Source organism: Herpailurus yagouaroundi, unplaced genomic scaffold, assembly GCF_014898765.1.
Source record: "Herpailurus yagouaroundi ecotype Mexico unplaced genomic scaffold, PumYag 184, whole genome shotgun sequence".
NCBI lineage: Eukaryota > Metazoa > Chordata > Mammalia > Carnivora > Felidae > Herpailurus > Herpailurus yagouaroundi.
The window spans coordinates 10,213,460-10,235,022 of NW_024412415.1; the positions used below are offsets into that span (position 1 = coordinate 10,213,460).

The 21,563-nt window shown below is 40.3% G+C and overlaps 1 protein-coding gene across 18 annotated transcripts in view; it reads right to left on the bottom strand.

The window, feature by feature from the left end:
* Positions 1–973: 973 nt before the first annotated feature.
* The window catches only part of PPIP5K1 (diphosphoinositol pentakisphosphate kinase 1), a 43,137-nt gene continuing 22,547 nt past the window's right edge, over positions 974–21,563 (bottom strand). For 4 of the 18 annotated variants that reach the window (XM_040492491.1, XM_040492493.1, XM_040492489.1 and 1 more), the window contains 6 exons: positions 21,324–21,449; positions 20,550–20,612; positions 16,907–17,089; positions 15,271–15,408; positions 7,023–7,136; positions 974–3,002 (listed from right to left, as the gene is read on the bottom strand). In XM_040492491.1, coding sequence (XP_040348425.1) covers positions 2,056–3,002; positions 7,023–7,136; positions 15,271–15,408; positions 16,907–17,089; positions 20,550–20,612; positions 21,324–21,449 — 1,571 coding nt within the window. In that variant the 3' untranslated portion in view covers positions 974–2,055. The remainder of the gene's footprint in view (positions 3,003–7,022; positions 7,137–15,270; positions 15,409–16,906; positions 17,090–20,549; positions 20,613–21,323; positions 21,450–21,563) is intronic. The other 14 variants (XM_040492502.1, XM_040492497.1, XM_040492501.1 and 11 more) reach the window with 7 other exon arrangements.

Sequence of the window (21,563 nt, forward strand, 5' to 3'; positions counted from 1 at the left end):
GAAAATGAGAATGCCAGAGTATGAGGAATAGGGGCCTAGGGTGGGGAGATACATTTGGTTTGGGGGAGGGAAGAGGGGCAGGGTGTCTGGGAAGGGGATCTGCATACTCTTGACTTGGGGTCAAAAGCTGAGGACTGAATAGCATCAGATACCCTGGATAAGGGAACACCAAAGAGTCAAAGAGTTGAGAAGCCCTAAGAGATCCAGAGCCTATTGAGGTTGTCATGAGCACTCACCTGTGCATTTAGAATTTCCATGAAGTTAATGCTGGATTTTTCCCTTGCAGTGAAACCCTTTATAGTCGTAGGTATGTCAGGAGAGGCCAGGTTGTTAATGTAAATATATGGGGAAGGGGATATTCCAGCTCTCCCAGTGTGCTGGGCTTTCTCAGTGTAAATGTCAAGGAGGTAAAGAAAGACCATAACCCCTTTATATCAACTCCTCCTTGACACTCACCCCAAATCATCAGAGTGGAAAATTAAGAGGGTGAATCTAAAGATCTGGTGAGAAGGCAAGTACCCACTGCTGCTTCACAGAAATAGAAACTCTGTCCCCGACAACACTACTCATTTAAGACATTTTAGGATGGTGGGCTGACTGCCATAGGGCCCTCCTGGGATGCCTGATCCCTTTTAATGTTTTAAAATGTTTATTTATTTTTGAGTGAGAGAGAGACAGATTACAAGCAGGAGAGGGGCAGAGAGAGAGAGGGAGACACAGAATCAGAAGCGGGCTCCAGGCTCTGAGCTGTCAGCACAGAGCCTGACACGGGGCTCTAACCCACGAACTGTGAGATCAGGACCTGAGCCAAAGTCGGTCACTTAACCAACTGAACCACCCAGGCACCCCCCTGATCTCTTTATTTTATAGTTCCTTCCCACTCAACAATAGCAGCTTTTGACTGGTTCAAATTAATTCAGTCACACATGATTGATTTATAGTCATATTCATACTTGAATTCACAAGGACATCATCACCACCATCAACATTTTTATTATTTCATATTTATTGAGCACTCATAATGTTCTGGCCACCCCACTGCAATGACTGCATTATTCCTCCTACCCATGCCCATTCCCATCCCCATATCTTTGGGAAAAGCTTCATAATCACACCTGACCCTAAAGACATAACGATAAAACAAAAAACCTCTTGGGGACCCTGGAGTGTTTGGTCTTTGGCCAGTCTGTCCCTGGCACTACTACAGAAATATATATAATCTTTCCTCATGTCTGTACAATATTGATCTCTGCTGATTGCTTAAAATAGAACCTGATTTTCTCTGCTACAGCATCTCTTAAGCCAAGTAGCCCCACAACAAAAGGAGACCCAGCTTCACAGATTGGCCAAGAACCCCCAGAGCATTTTAAGTAGTTACTCTTAAAATTTTCACAGCAATCTAATACCTATTTTTCCCTAGAGCTATTGCCCAGAGGAACACTACTGGGGCAGAGGGGGAACTTGCAATGTTATAGAAAACACCCATAAACCCAATCTAAAGATTAATGGCCACAATGGATGTTTGTTTGGGAAAGGGACTCTCTTTCCGCCCCCCTCCCCAGACATTTCAGACAGCCATCCTAGGCCCACCTGAGGAGTGCTAGCAAAGACAAAAATTTTCCTGAATGCACATATGGTCTAAGGGTACTTTGAGAAGTTGTGAATATTTCCCCAGAAAGCGGAGACCCGGGAGTCCCCTTTTGCACTTGATGTCCCCAGATGGTGTCTTCAGCAGTTAAGTGGCATTTCCTTTAACAATCTGGAATTTCTTGGGATGCTCAGAGGACGTTGGGTAATGATACTTCAGCCCACCCCTTTATGGAAATCCTATTCAAGTCTAATGGCCATATGAGGAGTCAATGGTTGCTTTGAACATGAAATTGGCTCCCCTCCAAGCCCAGCTCGGGCACAGTTCTTGGCTTCATGCCAAGAGGACTGCTTCCTCAGACACCTCTGGTGAGATCCAAGGTCTTACACTGGTAGGTGAGTTACCCAACAGAAAAAGTTGCTAGCTCAAATAGCTGGTATAGTGTGACACCACTAATGAGAACACGATTAATCACATGTTGCTGGTGGAAGGGGTGAGTGCTGGTTACAGGCTAGAGACTGGCTCTGAGGGTTTGGATCACTAGATTGATACTGGGCTTGGGGAATATCCTCTCCAGGCAGCTGGTCAGTCACCTCAGGGACCACCCAGGACTGCTGATTAACCTCAGGGACCTCCTGTACCTGCAGATCATCCTCCCCAGGAAACTCTTGGGATGGTTTATCTACCTCAGGAATGTCCTGAGACAACAGATTGATTGCAGAAGCCTCTTGGATTAGCCTGCCAACCTCTACAAAGAACTGGCATGACTCGCTGAGCTCCTCAGGGATCTCTTGGGCTGGCTTGCCAACTTCTACACCAATTTCCTGGACCAGGCCACCAACCCCTACAGGGAACCCATGGGCCAGCCTGCCAACCTCCACAGAGACCTCCTGGCATGGCCGGCTGACCTCCTCAGGGTTCTCCTGGCAAAGATGGCAAGCTTCCTCAGAGATTTTCTGGCACAGTTGGCTCGCCTTCTGGCATGGCTGGTGGATTTGAGGGACCTCCTGGCATATCTGGTTAACATTATCATGATCCTTCTGGCATGGCTGGCTGATGACAGGGACCTCCTGGCATGGCTGGCTGAACTCTTCAGGGATGTCTTGGCATGGCTGGCTGATGTCAGGGACCTCCTGGCATGGCTGACTGATCTCCTCAGAAACTTCCTGGCATGGCTGGCTGGTTTCCACAGGTGGTTCTTGTGAAGACTGGCTTGGTTCAATAGGCTCTTGCATCCCTTCAATGGGGAACTCTTGTTCTCCATTCCCAGGGAGCATCCCAAGGCCTTGATGTTCTTCAATCATGTGTGAACTTACAGAAGGTTGATCACTGAAGCCAAAATGGCAGTTACCATCCACTGCAGTAGGGGAGGAAGGACCAGCACTGGACACAGTACTGGAAGGACCACTGCTGTCTGTAAAGCAAAGTCAGGAAACCAAGTCAGGCAAGCTGGAAGAGTAGGTTAAATTCTATGTATGTAGTCCAAATACCAGAATATACGGCCTATGTTAGTCATGTGTTGAGAAAAGAGGGTCTGATTCTTCCTAAGTTATGCAGAGGCTCCTAAATTAGCCCAGCTCAGGAACTGTTGGTCTGGCATAATGTATACTACAGGAGTATACAGGAGCACTAAGGTATATCTAAGACTTCAGAAGAGAGTGCTAAGGCCTACGTCACCCAGTTCTTTCACAAATGTACCCCCACCCTAACTCCAAATTCCCACTGTCCCTCATTCTTACTTTGGAAGCATATCAACGCTGTATTCCAGTGGTTCATAATCAGAGGTATGTACCAAAACTATGGAATATTTAAAAAAATAAAAATTTCCAGGTTCCATCTCCAGAAATTCTAATTCTGTAGGTTTAGGGTAAACGTGTGGGGTAGAGGGGGAAAAAGGCAATATATTTTATTGAAACACTCCCCATTAAACCTGATGTACATCTTTTGTTAAGAATCATTTTTTTAAGACAATCAGCTTATTTCTGCGGCAAAGGTAATCATTCTTTATAGCCCAAGAGATAAGTAAGCAGGAGAATGTAGCAAAATCTTGTGAATCAGAACAGCAGGAAGGAAAATTATCTGAAGATGGAAGACTGCCATGGAATCTAAATGGCAGAAGTTCTTAATTAACCCTTCTAGGGGTCACTGAACTCTTTGAAACTTTAATGAAAGTCACAGATTATCTTCTTAGAAAAATGTACAGAAAGGTATGCATATGGATATTCATACTATCTTCACAAATAATTCTTGGGGCTCAAAGACTTTACCCTGAAATCCATCCTGGATCCAAGGTTAAGACTTCTAAGTCTTGGAACACACACAGGTTTATGGATGTTATAGACATATACAACAACAACAACAAAAAACTAATTAGCTAGATACTGACAGTAATAAAATGAAGGTCTTAGAGTCTTCAATTACACTGTGGGACAATTCCTACCCCAATCTCTACTTCATTGACCTCTAGTAGCGGACTAATCTACTTTTCCTTTTATAAATGTACTTATTGATAGTATTGTAATTTCATATATAAAACACTGTGATACCAATAATGATAGATTTTGGAAATAGGAAACCTGAAATATCCTGTCATCAAGGAGAACCTGGGAAAGTTGGCAAGCCTGAGACTGCAAAGGCTGAATCAGTCATTGAGTTTAGGGTATGCCAGTTCTCTCTTTTCTGTACAGGACCACAGGAAGCATGCTTCAAGCAGGAAAGAAAGAGGAACAAGGTTTGGGCCACCAAAGCCTATTTAGGGCAGACAACCCCTAAAGAAAACATTTACCAATGAGGCTACACATCTCATACTGAGTCCAAAGTCTGATGGTAGATTAAAAACAAGAAAAAAAAAAGTTTACCCAAGGATAGAAGTAGCTTTAATATTCAGCTAGTGGTCTGATTCGGGCAAATCAAAGAGGATAGACAGAAACAGAAGCAGGAGAAAAATAAGGTTTCCAGAGGCAGCCAAAGCAATCTTGAGAAAGAACAAAGCTGGAGGTATCACAATTCCAGATTTCAAGATATACTATAAAGCTGTAGTAATCAAAACAGTACTGGCACAAAAATAGATTCATAGATCAATGGAACAGAATAAAGACCCATGCTTATATGGTCAATTAATCTGTGACAAAGGAAGCAAGAATATACAATGGGGAAAAACATTCTCTTCAATAAATGGTGTTGAAAAAACTGGAAGGCTACCTGCAAAAGAAGGAAACTGGACCACTTTCTGACACCATACACATAAAACAAACTCAAAATGGATTAAGGACCTGAAGCCATAAAAATCCTAGAAGACAGTACAGGCAGTAATCTCTCTGACATTGGCCAAAGCGACATTTTTCTAGATATGTGTTCTGAGGCAAGGGAAACAAAAACAGAAATAAACCATTGGGACTATACCCAGATGAAAAGCTTTTGCACAACAAAGGAAACCATCAACAAAACAAAAAGGCAACCTACAAAATGGGAGAAGATATTTGCAAATGATAGATCCAGTAAAGGGTTAGTATCTAAAATACATAAAGAACTTCTACAACTTAACACCAAAACCCCCCAGATAATCCAATTTAAAAATGGGCAGAAGATCTGAATAGACATTTTTCCAAAGAAGACATACAAATGGCCAACAGGCACACACAAAGATGCTCAACATCACTAATCATCAGGGAAATGCAGATCAAAATCACAATGAGATATCACCTAACAACCTGTCAGAATGACTAGAATAAAAAAGACAAGGAATAACATATAATGCTGTATGTTAACTAACTGGAATTAAAATTAAAACTTTTAAAAAAAAAACAATAAATAACAAGTGCTGGGAGGATATGGAAGAAAAGGAATCCCTGTACACTACTGATGAGAATGTAAACTGGTAGGGTCACTGCAGAAAATAGTATGGAGGCTCCTCAAAAAATTAAAAATAGAAATGCCATATAACCCAAAAATTCCACCGCTGAGTATTTACCCAAAAAAAATGAAAATGCTAACTGGAAAGGACATATGCATCCCTATGTTTATTGCAGCATTATTTACAATAGCCAAGATATGGAAACAGCCCAAGTGTCCATCAATAGATGAATGGATAAAGAAGATGTATATATATTCAATGGAATACTACTCAACCATTAAAAGTATGCAATCTTACCATTTGTGGCAATATGGATGAACCTAGAGGGTATTATGCTAAGTGAAATAAGTCAGACAGAAAGACAAATATCACTGATTTCACATATGTGTGGAATCTAAGAAAAAAAATAAACAAATAAAAAACAGAATCAGACCTAAAATACAGAAAACAAACTGATGGTTGCCAGAGGGGAGGGAGCTGGGGGGGATGGGCAAAATGGGTGAAGGGGAGTAGAGAATATAGGCTTCCAGTTTAAGTCACAGGAATAAAAAGTACAGCAAAGGGAATATAGTCAGTGGCACTGTAACAGGGCTGTATGGTGACAGATGGTAGCTACACTGGTGATCATAGCATAACGTATAGACTTGTTGAACCACTGTTTTATAACATTGCATTATCTACTGTACTCAAAATAATATTATTCAAAAAAAGATTTCCAGGGGTACAAAACCCATAAATACTCCAGGAGAGAGGTAAAAGGAGCAACAGCAAGGTGAATATAAGAGAATCTGAAATTCAGGGGAAGAACCCTTGGTGTCAGGAAGGGATGTTTCTTCTACATACAGAATGCCAATTCAGCATTTAACCCAATGCTGAAATATGAATCTTTGCTTCAGTCCTATCCAAATAAAATAATAAAAGCCATGTTTGATTTTCATTATTTCCTGGAGGCAGGCTGAATAAGGAAAGGATTTTTCCATCACTGGTGTCTGGGGCCCTTATACTCCCTCTGATTGTCACCAGTATCTCCCCTTCCCTGCAATTACCCTAAGAACTCCTTGTGACTCCACTGTTCACACTGTTACCAAGGAAAATTAGTGATAGGCTAGATATTATAAAGAAGAGATGGGAAAAAGCAGCACCTCAACTTGAACTAACAGCCGAGAACAGACAACTTTGGAGAAAGGATATGTAGAAAGTAATACAAGATACTAGTTTCTTTCTGCCAACTTTTCTATATATCCAGGTTTCCTCCCAAGTCATCTATAGTTGAGAAAGCTGTAGAGACAAAATGGGAATCTGAGGAGAATGAAGTTTCCATCCTTTCTTCCCCCAAGGACCTTCTGGGACACTATCTTTTAGGAGTCTCTCTAATGAAATAGAGGGGCATGGAGAACGGAAATAATGAGATAAAGAGATCCTCCCTTCACCTTGGAAACAACAGATGACACTGCTTCCCCTACTGGTTATTCCTGGTCTTTCAACCTTCATCTTCATTTCTCTCATGACACAGATGTCTCATTCATCAATCCCTCCATCCCTCTTGGCCTTTGTCCAGGCAGTTCCAAAAGGATTACTTACACCAAGGGGGCTTCTCAGAGCGCTGCCGGAGTTGTAGGGTAGGTGAATGCAGAGTACGGGGTGGGGAAAATGGGCTATCTGAGGCCTGGTTGCTGTGCATAGAGTCAAAGAGGGCTGGATAGAGTGGGGAGAGAGAAGGAAGGAAAAAATGAGTTTGAGGAAGAATCCAAGAACCACAGGTTCTCAACATAAGCCAAAACAAACTTACGCTTTCTCAGGCTGAAAAGTAGTGTTTCCTAGGGATGCTTCACACAAACCATTTTTAATATTTTAAACTTTATATTATGAATATTTTCATTTTCTGTTCCACTCTATCTCCCCATTTTTAAAAAAAGTTGTTGAAAGACTAGTACAATCCATACTGATACATTCATCTCCTATATTTACCACATCAATGTGTTAACATTTTGCCATACTTGTTTCACCCATTTCTTCATGCTGAAGTTCTTTTTTAAAAATGAGAGACATTATGAAACATTTCAGCTCTAAATTCATCAATATTCATCTCTAAAATATAAGGAATTTTTCCTACATAGCCACACACCATTAACAAACCTAATAAAATTAATAGTAATACCCTAATATCATCTAATACCCAATTCATATTCAAATCTCCCTCAATTATTCCAAAAATGTCTTCTTTAGTAATATCCAAACATGAACCATGCATTACATTTTATTATGTCTCCAAAGTCTCTTTTGATCTGGAATATTATCGTCCCCCGCTCCCCTGCCACACACACCATTTATTTTCCTCACAGTGATTTTTTTTAAAAAAAACAGGTCAGTTGTCTCACAGAAATATTGTTTCCCACATTCTAGATTTGTCTGATTGCTCCCTCATAGAATTGTTTAACTTGTTTCACTATTGCTTGTATTTCCTATAAACTGGAAGTTAGATATAAAAGGCTTGATTAGATTATTCAGTTTAAATAACTTTGGTAAGAATATTTTAAGAGGTGATCCGATGTACTTTATATCACATCATATTAGAGGCACATAATATCTCACTGTCTCACTAAGTAAAGCTAAGTTTACTAACTGGGTTTAAGTGGTAGCCACAAGATCTCACCATTGAAAAGTTTTCTTGTTCTGATTAGAGGTAATCCTTGGGCACCATGCAACTCAATCAACATTTCACTTAATTGTGTTAGTATCCATTAATGATCCTTAATTATTTAAATGGTAATTTTCTAGTTCTATCAATCCTCCAACATTTATTAGCTGGCATATTTTCTGTAAAGAAGAGCTTTCCCTGGGGCTATTTCATTACACTGAACTGCAGTTCTTACTGAAAAGGTAAAATAAGAGTTTATTTACTTCCAATGAGTTTTCAGAGAAAAGAGGTAGTGAAAGTATTCTCCAATTGTGGCAGATGAGAATTATTTTATTTTTGCCCTCTTTTTAGTAGAATTACTTATTATTTATTATGAGCTTGTAGATTTTTATATATTCAGTGTACTTTAAATTATTTTTAAATGCTAAAATGTGGGGTGTCTGGGTGGCTCAGTCGGTTAAGCACCCAACTTTGGCTCAGGTCATGATCTCTAGGTTCATGGGTTCAAGCCCCGCATCAGGCTCTGTGCTGACAGCTCAGAGCCTGGAGCCTACTTTGGATTCTGTGTCTCCCTCTCTCTCTGCCTGCCCTTTGTCTCTCTCTCTCTCAAAAATAAATAAACATTAAAAATTTTTTTAAATGCTAAAATGTTCTGATTCTGGTCAGTGGGAGCCTCTTCAGGGCTTGATCACTTCCTTGCTTTTGTTATAACATGACTCAGGACCACCTTGTAATTTCCTTGTTCTAGACCATGCATTCTCAACAAAATTGGTTCTGGTGAGGCTGAAAAAAATCTTAGCTATTCTGCTGGTTTGTGGTCCATCACATGGTCACAGACCATAAACACATATGTATTGTATATTTGTGGTATTAAAATTCCATGTGGTGGGGGCTACAAGGGGAAAAACTAAAAGACTCTGGGGATGGAGTATGAACATTGGATTTCTTTTCACTTATTTAGGTCTTCTTTAATTTATTCAGCAATGTTTTGTAGTCTACTGTGCAGAAGTCTTTAAACTTCTTGGTTAAATTTGCTCCCAGGTATTTTATTCTTTCAGATGTTATTATAACTGGTATTGTTTTCTTAATTTCCTTTTTGGATTGTTCATTGCTGTTTACAGAAACACAATAAATTTTTGTGAGTTTATCTTGTACCCTGCAACTGGGCTGAATTTGTTCATTAGTTTTGGAAGGTTTTTTTTTGAGGATTCTTTGCTTTTTTTCTATATAGGGCCATATCCTCTGCAAATAGGTTTAATTTCTCCCTTTCCAATTTCAATTCCTTTTTTTTTCTTGCCTAATTACTCTGCCTAAAATTTTCAGGACAACGTTGAGCAGTGGTGAATGTGGGCATCTTTGTCTTATTCTTGAATGTAGAGGAAAAACTTTTAGTCTTTTGCCATTGAGTATGATGTGTGTTATTGGTTGTTCATAAAGGCCCTTTATCATGTTGAGGAAGTTTCCTTCCATTCCTAGTTTGCTGAGTGTTTTTTTCATGAAAGGGTATTGGATTTTATCAAACGCTTTTCTATGTCAATGGAGATGATTGTGAGTTTTTCCCTTTGTTCTTTTATTTTTTATTTTTTAAAAGATTTAATTTTTTAACTTGTAAAAATAATGATAGAACAATTTTTTAAGTTTATTTATTTATTTTGAGAGAAAGCATGCACACACATGGGGAAGGGGCAGAGAGAGAGAGAGAGAGAGAGAGAGAGAGAGGGAGAGAGAAAGAGAGAGAATGAATCCCAAGCAGGCTCTGCTCAGTGTGGAGCCTGACTTGGGCTCAATCACATGACCGTGAGATCATGACCTGAGCAGATATCAAGAGTTTGATGCTTAACTGACTGAGCCACCCAGGTGCCCCTTTTAATTTTTAAATATTTTTATTTTTATTTTAGAGAGAGAGACTGTGCATGCAAGCAGGGGAGAGGGGCAAGTTGGGGGTGGGGGGATGGAGACAGAATGACAAAGAGAGAGAGAGAGAGAGAGAGAGAGAGAGAGAGAGAGAGAGAGACTCTATGCTCAGCACAGAGCCCAAAGCAGGGCTCAATTCCATGACCCTGGGATCATGACATGAGCTGAAATCAAGAGAGGAACACTCAACCAACTAAGCCACCCAGGTGCCCCTCTTTTTGTTCTTTTAATGTAGTGTATTACATTACACTGACTGATTTTCTTATGTTGAATCATACTTGCATTTTTTTTTTTCACTCTTGCATTCTTGAGGTAAATCTCACTTAGCCAACTTGCTGTTGGATTTGGTTTGCTAGTATTTGGTTGAGAATTTTTGCTTCTCTATTTATAAGGGATATTGGTCTGTAGTTTAATTTTCTTATGGTGTCTTTATCTGGCTTTGGTATCAAGGTAATGACGGCTTCATAGAAAGTATTTTCTCCTATTCTATTTTTTGGAAGAGTGTGAAAAGTATTAGAGTTAATTCTTATTAACTAATTGTTAGATTTCACCAGTGTAGCTATCTTGTCTTGGACTTTTCTTTCTTGAAAAGTTTTTCTACTGATTCAGTCTTTTTTTCTCTTACAGGTTATGTTCAGATTTTCCATTTCTTCTTGGGTCAGTTTTTATAGTTTCTGTGTTTCTAGGAATTTGTTCATTTCATCTAGGTTATCTAACTCATTGGCATATAATTATTCATAGTGCTCTCTTATAATCCTTTTTATTTCTGTAAAGTCAGCAGCCATGTCCCCAGTTTTACTCCTGATTTTGGTTATTTCCATCGACACTTGATTTTTCTTAGTCTAGTTAAAAGTTTGTCAATTATGTTAATTTTTTTCAAAGAACCAACTTTTGGTTTTGTTGATTCTTTCTGTTTTCTATTCCTTCCTTCTTTTGTCTTTGTTCTAATCTTCACTACTTATTTTCTTCTACTAGCCTTGGGTTTAGTTCCTTAAAGTATAAAGTTAGGTTTTTGGTTTACCATCTTTCTTGTGTTCAAATGTAGGTGTTTACAGGTATAAATTTCACTCCTAGTACTGATTTTGCTGCATTCCATAATTTCTGGAATGCTGCATTTTCACTTTCATTCATCTCAAAGTATATTCTAACTTCCCTTGTGATTTCTTCTTTGACACATAGGTTAAGAATATGTTTAATTTCAGGGTGCCTGCGTGGCTCAGTCACGATCTTGAGGTTTGTGAGTTTGAGCCCCCATCAGGCTCTGTACTGACAGCTCAGAGCCTGGAGCCTGCTTCAATTCTGTGTGTCCCTCTCTCTGATCCTCCCCCCACCCTTTATCTCTCTCTGTAAAAAATAAACATTAGAAAAACCAAATGTTTAATTTCTCCATATTTGTGAATTTTCCAGTTTTCTTTCTATTAATGATTTCTAGCGCCATTCCAGTGTGGTTAGAGAGGATATTTGGTATGATTTCAATTTTTTAAAGTTTATTTTTTTGTGTCCTAGCATATGGTCTATCCTGTAGAATATTCCATGCGCACTTAAGAAGAATCTCTATTTGTTGGTGATGGAATGTTCTATATGTCTGTTAAGTTTAGCTGGTTTATAGCATTATTGAAGCTGTTTCCCTACTGATCTTCTGTCTGGTTGTTTTATCTATTATTAAAGGTGAAATATTACACTATTATCATAGAACAATCTCTCCCTTCAATTCTGTCAATGTTTGCTTCATATATTTGGGGACTCTGTTGTTTGGTGAGTATATGTTTATAATTTTTGTTGTGTTCTTGATGAACTGACCTTTTTATCAACATAGAGTGACCTTCTCTGTCTCTTATAACAATTTTTTATTGAGAGACCATTTTGTCTGACATTGGTATAGCTACCCTGGCTCTCATTTCGTTATTATTTGCATGGGATATCTTTTTCTATCCTTTCACTTTCAACCTATTTGCATCTTTGGATCTAAAGTGAATTTTGTGTAGATGGCATATAGTTGAATGACTTTCTAAAAAACCCATTTTGTTAATCTCTGCCTTTTAACTGGAGAGTTTTATTCATTTACATTTAAAGTAATTACTGATAAGGAAGAGCTTAATTCTGCCATTTCACTATTTGTTTCTATACAGCTTATACTTTATTTTTTTCCTCCTTTGCTCCATTACTATCATCTTTGGGTTTAATTGATTTTATGTAGTGTACCATTTTGATTCCCTTCTCATTTCGTTTTCTGTATATTTTCTAGATATTTTCTTAGTGATCACCGAGGAGCTTACAATTAACATTCTAAATTTATAACAATCTTGTTTGAATTGATGACAATTTAGCTTCAATAACATACAAAAACTCTGCTCCTATAAAGCTCAGCCCTCACCTTATGTTGTTACTGTCACAAATTATATCTTTATTTATTATATGCCCATTAATACAGACTTGTGATGATTGTTTTATTCATTTATGTTAAGTTATATATGACACAAAAAGAAAAGTTACAAACCAAAAATACAGTAATGCTGACTTTTATATTTACCAATGTAGTTACCTTTATTTTGGTATGGTATCAAGTCACTATCTAGTGTCCTTTTATGTCAGCCTCAAAGGCTACTTTTAGCATTTCTCAGAAGGTAGGTGTTAATTTCTCTTTCATTTCTGAACAGTTTTGCTAGATAAATAATTATTGGTTGACATTTTTTTTTCTTTTAGCACTTTAAATATGTCATTCTACTGCTTTCTGGCCTCTGTGATTTCTGATGAGAAATTGGTTGTTAATCTTACTAAAGATCCCTTGTATGTGACAAGTTGCTTTTTTCTTACTACTTTCAAGATGTTCTGTGTCTTTTGACAATTTGATTATAATGTATCTCAGTGGATTTTTTTTAATGTTTATTTTTGAGTGAGAGAGACAGAGGTGAATGGGAAAGGGGCAGAGAGAGAAAGAGGCACAGAATCCAAAGCAGGCTCCAGACTCTGAGCCATCAGCAGAGCCCGATGCAGGGCTCAAACCCACAAACCATGAGATAATGACTTGAACCAAAGTCGAGCGCTTAACTGACTCAGGTCAATTGACCCAGGTGCCCCTAAGTGTGGAAATCTTTGAATTTATCCTTCGTGGTGTCTGAATTATTTGGATGTATAGATTTGTGTCTTTATCACATTTGAGAAGTCTTCAGAGCCATTATTCAAATATTTTTTCTGCCTCTCTCTCTTTCTGGGACTCCCACTATGAATGTGTTGGTATCCTTGATGGTATCCCACAAATATCTTTGGCTCTGTTAATTTTTTTCATTCTTTTTTCTTTCTCCTTCTCAAAATGGACACTTTCAAATGACTTATCTTTATTTTGCTGACTCTTTCTTCTGCATGCTCATATCTTCTAAGAAAACCTCTAGTGAGTTTTGCGTTTGTTATACTTTTCAGTCCCAGAATTTCTGCTTGGTTCCTTTTTATATTTTCTATCTCTTTAATGATATTCTGTATTTGCTGAGACATTCTCCTGATGTCCTTTAGTTCTTTGTCCATGGTTTCCCTTAGCTCATTAACCATATTTAAGATAGCTGATTTAAAATATTTGTCCTAGTGAGTGCTTCCTCAGGGACTGTTTCCATTAATTTCTTCTGTGAATGGATCATATTGTCTTGTATCTTTGCATAGTATATAATGTTTTGTTGAAAACTGGACATTTTGAATGATGCATTAACTCTGAATATCAGATTATTCCCCCTCCTTAAGGTTTGTTTTCATTGTTTGCTGTAGGCTGTGGCTGTTTAGTGATTTTTCTAAACTCTTCTTGTGAAGTCGGTCTTCTTTATCATATGTAGTCTCTGAAGTCTCTGCTTCTTTAGCTTGTTTCACAACTAGTGTTCTGACAAGGATTTCCTTGAATGCCAAGAACCAAAAGAAGGGGAGGGGAAGATGGGGGGAAAGGAGAAGGGAGGGAAGGGGAGTTCTCTCAGCCTTTACAGATTGGTTCTGTGTTGAGGTATTCCTTCAACAGTTAGCAAAACTGTTTACAACTCCCCCTTGGTCTTTACTTCTTGCTTGTGCCAAGTACAGAGTTCAACCAGAGGTAAAATCTTAGGGTCATCTTGTGTGTTTTCTGCACATGCGTCCCTCCCTAGGCATGCAAATGGCTTCTAAATTCCCCAGCATATGTGGGTGCCTTTGAATGCTTTAATTTTCCAAAAAAATTCTCTCCCTAAGTCTTTACCCCAGGCTTTCAGTACACTTATATAATTTTTGCCCCAGGAAGCAGCATGTTATTCATATGCCTTACACTGTTTTCAAGGAACACTCTCCGCTACTTTACTGCCCTGATTCAGGTCCAAGTTAAGTGAAACAAAGGTAAGTACCCTGTGACAGTTCTTTAGGTTAGACAAGTTAGAATAGATAAATTAGAATAGACAAACACAATTCTTTGAGAATAAAGTCTGTTCTCTCTTTGGAACCAGGGACCAGAGCCCCACACTGAGAACATGGCCTGCCGTCTTTAAGACTGATGCCAAAGTTGGGGAGAGGGTGGGATAAGAGACAGTAAAATGATGGGAAGCTTTCTCCCATTCTTAGTTGCCTCTTTCTCAATTGACCATTTTCCTGGTTGCTGCAAACTTTTGATTATTTTCCAGAGTTCTGACAAAGCTGATTCTGATAGTTTTTGCTTGATTTTTTGGTGCTTCTATGAAAAGACAAGCCCTTGGAACAACCTATTAATTAATTTTTACATTTAGATTTCTGAACCAGGAGTACATATACAGCATGAAGTATGGATTCAATTTTAATTTTTGTCAAATGACTACTCAGTTGTGCCGACTTCATTTATTAAAATGTCTATCTTTTCCCCAGTATTTTGAAATACTAACTTCATCTGTTTGTATATTTTCTATTCTGTTGATTGGTCTCTCTGTCCATTCACGTACAATACAACAGTGTTTTCATAATAGAAGTTTTATAGAATGTTGTGAGATCTGATAGGGCTAGTAACTTTTCACTACTCTTCTTTTCGAGGTTTTCTTTGGCTACTCTTGCTTATTTTTCAATGACAACTTCAGAATCAATTTGTCTGACTTTAGAAAAACAGCAGCATTTTTATTGGAATTATGTTAAATTTATAAATTAACTTGGGAAGTAATGATGTTGAATTGGCCTATGCAATTAAACAATTTTTCAAGTCTACTTTTGTGTCTTTTTAGAGTGCCTATATTTTTAATTTATTATTCATGTTCTAGGAAGCACAGGGGCAGAGACAGAGACAGACGTACAAGATAAGAGTATTCTCCATACCTGCAGATGCCTGTGCTTGGGCATCAGTGTGGCGCTGGCAGACGCTACTCAGGAATTCACTCACTTGACGCAGGGAAAGGGCATTATGCAGTGTTTCCAGAGGGTATATGGTAGGCACCATGGAACACCCTTCAAATCCTGTTAGAAAAGAGATGGGCAAAGTCAATGTTATTCCTGCCAGATATACCCCAATTGTCCAAGGAAGCATGGAGAGTCCCTGAGAGCCATCAGGAGAGTCCGTGGCTTTTGGAGATGGGGTATCCAAGATTCTCAAGAGTGGGAACTCTTTAGAGCCCATAAAGGAGTCTGTTTCTCACTTCCAGATTTCCTAAAAAGTCTACCTGCTAAGACCTCCAAGTGAATCGAATCATCTCTGATCCTACCTATGGAGAGCCTGCAATGACCCATGGAAAAATCAACAGAATTCCAATAGGGTAAGTACCTACATTGCTCCTGCTCTTTCTAGGGGAATAAAACAAAAGTCCAGAGGTAATGGTGAAATTGTAGGTCTAAATGAGGTAGGGAGGTCATGGAGCTGGGAAGAAATAGCAGGTTTCAGGGATCATGTAAAGAGAACTGGATTAAAGAGGAGGGCATGGGATCTGAGGAGGGGTTCATGCAGATTTAGGATATGGGTAGAAAGACTAGCTGAAAGCTAGTCTGGAAGCAAGCTGGAGTGCATGCAATACACATGAAGCTCAGCCCAGGAAAACCACATGCATGAACAGGCTGGGGGATGGAAGTTCTTTCTTGGTCATTTCCATCACATCAAAGCTTCTCCCTTCTGCTCTCACTGGAAAACCCCAGAAGACTTGCTAGAATTTCTCTAGTCCATCAGGAAAATGAGGCAAACCCCTAGGAAAAAGAATAAATACTGATTCTCTGTGCTGAACCCAACAATTCCAAGGTAAGTTTCCCAGTCTGGGTTGGGTGAAGTGTAAACCTAAATTTGGAACCTTAATCCCAGGGCCTCTTGATGAAAAAAAAAAAAAAAAAGTCCCCATTAGAGGACCAAGAACACACATCCCAAGTACTTTTTTCAGCCCCCAATCTTTCCTATGTCTCTTTACAATTCCTTAAAGAAACTAAGAGTAGGCACAACAACAATACCTAAGTAAGACATAGCCTCTTGTTCCCTAATGACTAAAATCTGTAACTCAAAAAGATTACACCTGACCATCTTCTAAGCTCTGGCCCTTGTGTGCTTCAAAGATTCGATTAAGACATTTGTGCCTCAATTTTCCCCTGTACTGTAGTGGCAGGAGCATAGAAGTATATAGTCTTTAGCTCCTCAGAGGGGCTAGAAAAATATTTAGATTTGAAGATGGTGGTAGCTGAGGGTTATAGACACAAGAGCAGATTCCAGGGCAAGAGACTATTCCTATACTGAATAGAGTTGGGAATGGGTAACATTAGGAGGCAGTGAGAAAGGAGAACAGGAAGGGGATGAGCAGCCAATGCTACAGCTACCAGGCAGTCTGGCCCCAATCCCATCCAAGCAACTAAATGCAAGTCACATAAACTTAGGGTAAACAGGAGAAAGGAATAGGTGGACTCTCCTGCCAGAAGTGCAATAAGCAAAGCAGTCAGTCCCAGCCAGGGTAATGGCAGCAGCCAGCTTGGTGGCAGGGGGTACCGTAGAGGCACTCGGGGTCATCCTGGCCTGAGCGCAGCCAGTTCCGGAAGAGGCGCAGGTGGTAGGAGCACTGGTGCAGGTGATGCGCCAGCGTGGCATCCAAGGAGACTGGCCGGCCCCCTGGACAGTCAGAGGAAAAACTGCGCAGCAACCGGACCACAGGGTGCTGGTCATCCAGCAGCTCTGGAGGGGATGGGGGGGACCACGGCAGGAAGCACAAAGATAAAGAAAGAGAAGAGGGAGAGACAATGAGGGGGGCACTGAATGGCACAAGCATTACTAGGAAGTGGGACCACTCAACTCCAAGGTGAGCTAAGAGAGAAGGAGAGATGGTCAGAACCACTGGGTATCTCTTGCAGGGAAGAAGAGTCGGCATCACATGGAATCTAAAAGAAGGGGCTAGTGAAACCTTATCATACAGCAAGGCCCTCCCCTCTCTCACTGAGGATAAATTAAGTCAGTGCTTACAGAGAGCAGTCACATCATTCTAGATGGGGGTAAGCTGGCAGTTTTGTGGCTGGAAGTCTTGATTAGAGCTCCAGTGTCCCTGGTCATCCCTGAACAGATGATCCCTGAACATCCTTACTTACGGCCTGTTTCACAGACAAATGTATTTATAAAGTTGATAGAGATGCAAAGATTCAAAGTCACTTAGAGAAGAGTATCAAAAATGGTAGAGGGAATCAAGATAGAGTTTGAAGCTAAAAAGACTCAGGCCAGGCCTCTGGACAAGACTCTAAAATAGCCACAAACAGGGAAGGTATTAGATAGGTGGCTAAGGAGATTGGCAGAACACCAGGTATAGAGGTCCTTTTACACAGAGTATGTAAAAAACGGAATCCGTAAGTGAAAATGATGATATTGACTAATCAGCCTTTACTCTTACCCAAATATGCAGATATTTAAGAAATAATTGCATAAATCTCAGGATTCAGGAGACACTGTATCTATTACATAAGCCAAAAAAAAGTTAGATAATTTTATATTTTCTTCCCACTGCTGTCTAACTTTGGTCAGCTGGTGAGTGGAAAAGCTTCAATCCTGAACCACTTACAATTTTAGCTGCGTGGCAAACTTTGTAGATATACGCAATTCAAATGCAAAAGGTTGAAGGCAGTGAAAGGCATGTGGAAAGGGGCATAGGAGGAGCAATAAGGAAAGGATCCTAGGAGAAAGGTATGCTGTCTTAAGACCTGATGGTATAGACAAGTTATGTTAGGGTAGCTAAAGAACTCCCAGACCAGAAGTGGTTCCACAGAGTGATCTTATGAGACTATGGTTTCCAGAGACATTATTATGGATGTCAGGAGAGGTTTCAGCTCTATCCAGGCACTAAGTGTATCCTACAAGAAATGGGCTTGGTAAATCCAATGGGTACACTCTAACGTTCTGGATAAGGGTAAACTAGTCTCTTTCCCACTATATTAGTTTACTTTAGTGAGTTCAGCATGCAGTTTAGTAATGGGCCATACTTGTATACTCAACGTAGTCAGAGGATGTGACAGAAGCATATCAGGAACAGAGGCAGGGATAGGCTGACAGATGTTCTCCTGCTAAAGTGAGATACTGCCTTGCCTCCTTGCCAAAGCTAGGTCAGGTTTTCCAGCTGCTATTTCAAAGACAGACCTCATGGCAAGGAAATGGTGATGATGGGACAGTAGGTTGGCATATTGTTGTGACTAATCTGCATAAACAATTGTAGACAGAGCATCCACTCTGTAATTGCTGGGTCAGTGATGCAAGATTTGACCATGGGGTAGAGCCCTCATGTTGTCCAGAGGGACAACTTAAATCTAGATAATCCTCAGCAAGAGATGTAATAGCTCCAAATTTCTCCAACAGGTAGATCCCAGATTCTGGTATCTGAGGCACTTTAGCCTCCAAACTCAAGTACAAGAAGAGGGCCAGAAGGTCTCTGAGGAAGTGTGCAGGGTGTCAAAGGAGATCCTGAATTTTCTCTCCTGCACCATATCTGAATTGTCCAGGTCTTTCTTCTGCTCTTCCTTCAGGAGAATTAATTCTTCTCTTCTTCAACTGGTGAGGCTGCTAACGAAGGCTTCAGGGAACTAGAGATATGTAGGTTTGAGGATCTGTTTTATTAATTTGGATCTTTTCTCATAAAGCCTAAGAACTAGGCTAAATCAGTGATTTAGCTCTGATTTCAGGGGCCCAATTTCCTGGTACTGTATTCTATACTCTAAGTAACACATCTCATAAGTCCAAGTCCCAAGTTGTGGGGTTGGGTTGGTGCATGAGGTTCTACTCTGGAGATGATTGTGACACATGAAGGCCAGAAGAATTTGGAGCTAAATGTGAAGGCACAGCGATGCCACTCTAAAAGGGGAGCTCCTGTCACAGGCACAAATGGGAGCCAGGGTGGGGGTAGGGTTATAAACCGAGCAAGTATAGGCTAGTCAACCTAGGGAGATTTCAGCAGTGCCTAGTGGAGAAGTATGGCCTGACTGGGCTAAAATCTAGCAGCTGCGACTGGCTATGGAGGTTTTTCCAGCCAGGAAGCCAGGCTAATTTTGCCTCCTTTGCAGAGTCTTAGTTCTCGGACAGAAGAAAATCATATATAAAGAAACCGGATTTACCTTGAAAACAAGGTACAAGGCAGAAAGAAACGAGGAATATGAAGGATAAAACAGGGAGTAAGTCCTGGGTTTCCCTGCCATGCCCTACAAAGAGACCACAGCTCTTCAATTTTTGGTTTACACAGATCTCTAAACTCTCCCACCTTAGTATGACCAGACCAGTTCTTCAATATTCTTGAAGTATTATTCCTTCCTAAGTCCCCCAGAATTCCCAGGTGACATCTCAACCTTCACTTCAAGCTTATCTGAGATAGCAGTGTCTTAGGCTGGGGCTAAAGGGAAACTGTGTAGTAACTCGTGTTATATAACCCAAGGTACAATCCCTTTTCCTTTACCTACTACTTCCTACTCCTTTCTTTCTCTCTTTATCCCAAATCGGTCTGGGCTCCTGTTTTCTAGGCCAACGCCCTAGGTTAGTAGTAACATAAAGCAAATGTCAGGAGCACAAGAGCCACATAAAGTACACACAATGATAGGAGATAGGAATATGGTGATGGAAAACTGTAAACTCAAGACCTTATGGGTATGCTTGGGAGCTGGGAACTGCAGCAACATTGCTCCAAAAGAGAAACAAATTAGTCATTCACTCCAACAAAGAGTTGGAGAAAAAAACAGGAAGACCAAACTTATAAGCTGAGGAGTAGGGGGAAAAAAAAGAGATGGGGATAATACAGGAAATACTATTCTCTTCCTAAGAAGGAGAACCACTGTCATGTTTGTACAAAGCCCAGCAGTCATGTGATGGGAAAGGGAGAGGTTTAATTAATGTTTTGGTGATGATGCTGAAAAAAGTGACAGAACAGTGATGATGGTGACCATGGATGTAAATCCCTGAGTTGCCACACAGATAGAGCAGCCAGGCTGCAGCCAAGAGTAAAGTTTGTCACAACAAGGAGTATGTCCCAAGAGGGACACTGGTGGGCGGTTCAGAGACACCAGGTTGTCAACACAGTGGAAGACAGAGGCAGAGTCAGTGTCAGAACTCAGAGGTTAAGTGTCTGGAGGTGACATGATGAGGGGGAATGACATTGAGTCAGAAGCAAACGTACCGTTAGTCGGATGCTTTGCAAACGACACAGAAAATCGTTTTACGGCCGGGACAAACAAGAGCTCTGGGGAGAAAAGACATCATGGGGATTATACCCACCCCTGCCCCCACCCTCTGCTCTGGAATTTGCCCACAATATACTCTGTTCTTTACAGTTAGTATATGATCTGTTCCCACCCCACCCCCTAGATTCCTGACTACTACCTTTTGATCTTCTCCTTTGGTATAATCTCCTTGTAGGAATCTGTGTGTCATTTCTACCACAGTACGACCCCACAAACAACCCTAATTTCACCACAGCATTCTCTTTCTGGTCATTTGGAAATAAAATCTGTGTAAAAACTTTCCTCCCTTCCCCCAATCTCTTTCCATATCATCTTTCCTGCCTTGACTGAGCAACTTCCCCATCCCTGATTTCCTAGATTTTAATTAAGATTCCACTGCATTCTTCCTGACCACGGATCATCCTCCTTGGTCCTTGCTCCTATAGGCCAGAATCCAGGAAAGAATATAAAGGTGAAATAAATTGATGTAGCAGGGCTGTATGTGGGAGATTATGAAGGGATAAGCATAAATAAGTAGTATTTGTATGGTAAGAGGGAATGCAAATGGAGGGGTGCATGGGGTCTTGGTTCCTTCTCCCCTCTATAATTGATGAAGAAAACTTGCTATAAGGCCAGAGTCAGTGCCACTTTAAGTATGAATAGTTCTTGAGCTGTGTCTGCGCTGGGGGACAAGTGAAAAAAAGAGTTGCCCCCCAAACCCACCCACATACCATCTCGGTGCTTGAGACTGGCAGGTGGTAGCTTTTTGCCATGGCTGCGGGCGTAGTCCTGAAGATTCGGAGCGCTGGAGGAGCCACCCAGCACTGTGGTGCTGAACAGCCCTGTGCACTGTGAGCCTGCAAGGCCGGGAGTGCATTAGTAGCCACACAAAGCTGCAATTACCACACAGAAGTACACATAACTTCACATGACAACATCAAGACACATACATATAGCTACTCAGAGCCACC